The 2,064-nt window shown below is 52.5% G+C and overlaps 1 protein-coding gene across 1 annotated transcript in view; it reads right to left on the bottom strand.

The window, feature by feature from the left end:
- Positions 1-1,514, bottom strand: part of arhgap23 (Rho GTPase activating protein 23) — a 72,865-nt gene extending 71,351 nt beyond the window's left edge. The window contains exon 1 of the mRNA XM_002940156.5: positions 1,309-1,514. Coding sequence (XP_002940202.2) covers positions 1,309-1,362 — 54 coding nt within the window. The 5' untranslated portion in view covers positions 1,363-1,514. The remainder of the gene's footprint in view (positions 1-1,308) is intronic.
- Positions 1,515-2,064: the final 550 nt, after the last annotated feature.

The raw sequence follows: 2,064 nt of genomic DNA, 5'->3' as shown, positions 1-2,064 counted from the left end.
CGTTTATATGGAAATAATTTAGTTTGGTCCCATAGGGAAATGACCATACTGTATATTATATACATATGACAACCTCCATACTGGGTCATACAGCACGGACCTGTCCGACCTGTAGTTCAGTGACCACCAACAGGTAAGAATTGGTGGTGGTGCTGGGAGTTGTAGTTCTGCAAAAGGTGGTAGGCCACAAGCTCATTCCTGTCCTGTATGAACCAAATGGGGGTAAAACAACAGGTAACATCAGGATTCCAGCAGCAGAGGCTGATATATAGCAATCTGTAACTGCTACCCCCCCCAGCTGTCTACTTAAACTGCAAATCTCAACATAACCCCCTCCCCCAAAACCAAAAGTTGCTAACGCTGCAGCAAAACAACTGATGAGCCCCTGTATGAATAGGTCTAGGCTTGAGCTGAAAAGTCTAACCTGCAGGCTGTGATTAAACTACAACTCCCAGAAGCCTTAGCAGCCTGGGAAAGGCAGGGGATGTAGCTGAATCGGTTAAGCGACGGTTGGAGGTCAGGATACATTGCGAAGAATTTAAACCAACATAAACAGGATGTATTAGCGCATGAGATTCCAAAAGAAAAAAAAAACAAGCTTTGTGGCAGATGCTGGGAGTTGTAGTGCAACAAGGGCAGACAGGATGCTGATACACACTGAGCACAGCCAATGCACTGACAGGGATCCCCAACCTGCTGATCCCAAACTACAACTCCCAGCATCCCCCAAGGGCTGACAGTCTGGATAGGAAATGACTGGGAAGTGGCTGCTCTTGGGTTGTTGCTAAGGTATAATTCCCATGAAGGGAGAGAGTTGTAGTCCAACACTGTGTGGCAATGGAATGTTCACTGATGCTGCCTTGTAATGTAACATAGAAATGAATGATGATATTGGCTGTCAGCCCCCGGGCTTTTCCTCCCATGTTAATACAAACTTTCATATACAGAGGCTTAAATATAAGCAAGTGGGGAAGGTACCATTCAGCCCCTCCTCGCCGACCCCCCTTCAGCCCCCATAAGGGAAACATGAGACCCACCCAGGAGAGGGCCATGGGGAGCCAGCGAGTCCGACATATCCAGGCAAATCAGTGCAAATCCCACCCTGGCTTAGGCCAGACCCCCGGCCTACCAAGCGGCTCTTCTCTCCCCACACCCAGTCATTATCACCCACCGGGCCAGTCCAACAGACCCAAGCACCCCCGGACCCAGAAAGCCCAAGCAAAGCCCTCCTCTCCCCCCCCCCCCCCCCGTAACTACTTGGTCTCGTCTCCTCCTGTGCCAAACTGTGCCAGGGCCGCGATTACTTACTTGTGCGGCGGGGGGAGACGGGGATCCCACCAGGCAGAAAGCCACGCCATTCATTTGGTGGAGGGGCCGGGAATCCCTGGCAATGGCCGGAGCCTTCCTCCTCTCTTCTCTGGCTCACTCGCTGGCTCTCTGTATGGCTCTCCCTCCTCACAGGATGACAGAGGGACCTCTCCTCCTCCTCCGGCACTCCCCTCCCCCCTCCTCCTTCTACAGAGACTGCTGGAGGCAAGGGGGATATACAGGGCAGGGGATGGAGAGGGGAGGGGGAGAGCTGTCACACTGTTGTGAGAGACTAAAAGAGACTGAGGGGGAGAGGGACAAGAGACACTGACAGACTGGGGCAGTGGGGCAAGAGGCATAGAGAGTGAGAGAATAAAGTGACACTGACAGACTGAGCTTGGCTGGGGATATAAATATTAACACACTGGGGCAAGAGACACTGAGCAGAAAGGGGGCAGAAACGTTGTGAAGCTGAGGAGGAAAGGGTCAAGAGACACCAAGAGGGTGAGGGGGGAATGTAGCACCAAGAGACTGAGAGGAGAAAGGGACAAGAGAGAGACAGGGGCAAGTCAGAGAGGCAATGGCTGCCAGACTCAGGGGAGAGGGGCAAGAGACACTGATAACACTGAGGGGAGAGGGGCAAGAGACACTGATAACACTGAGGGGAGAGGGGCAAGAGACACTGATAACACTGAGGGGAGAGGGGCAAGAGACACTGATTATACTGAGGGGAGAGGGGCAAGAGACACTGATTAC

Source organism: Xenopus tropicalis, chromosome 10 (assembly GCF_000004195.4).
Source record: "Xenopus tropicalis strain Nigerian chromosome 10, UCB_Xtro_10.0, whole genome shotgun sequence".
NCBI classification, from domain to species: Eukaryota; Metazoa; Chordata; class Amphibia; order Anura; family Pipidae; genus Xenopus; species Xenopus tropicalis.
Note: the sequence above shows the minus strand (reverse complement) of the source record. Positions and strands in the feature narration are given on the sequence as shown.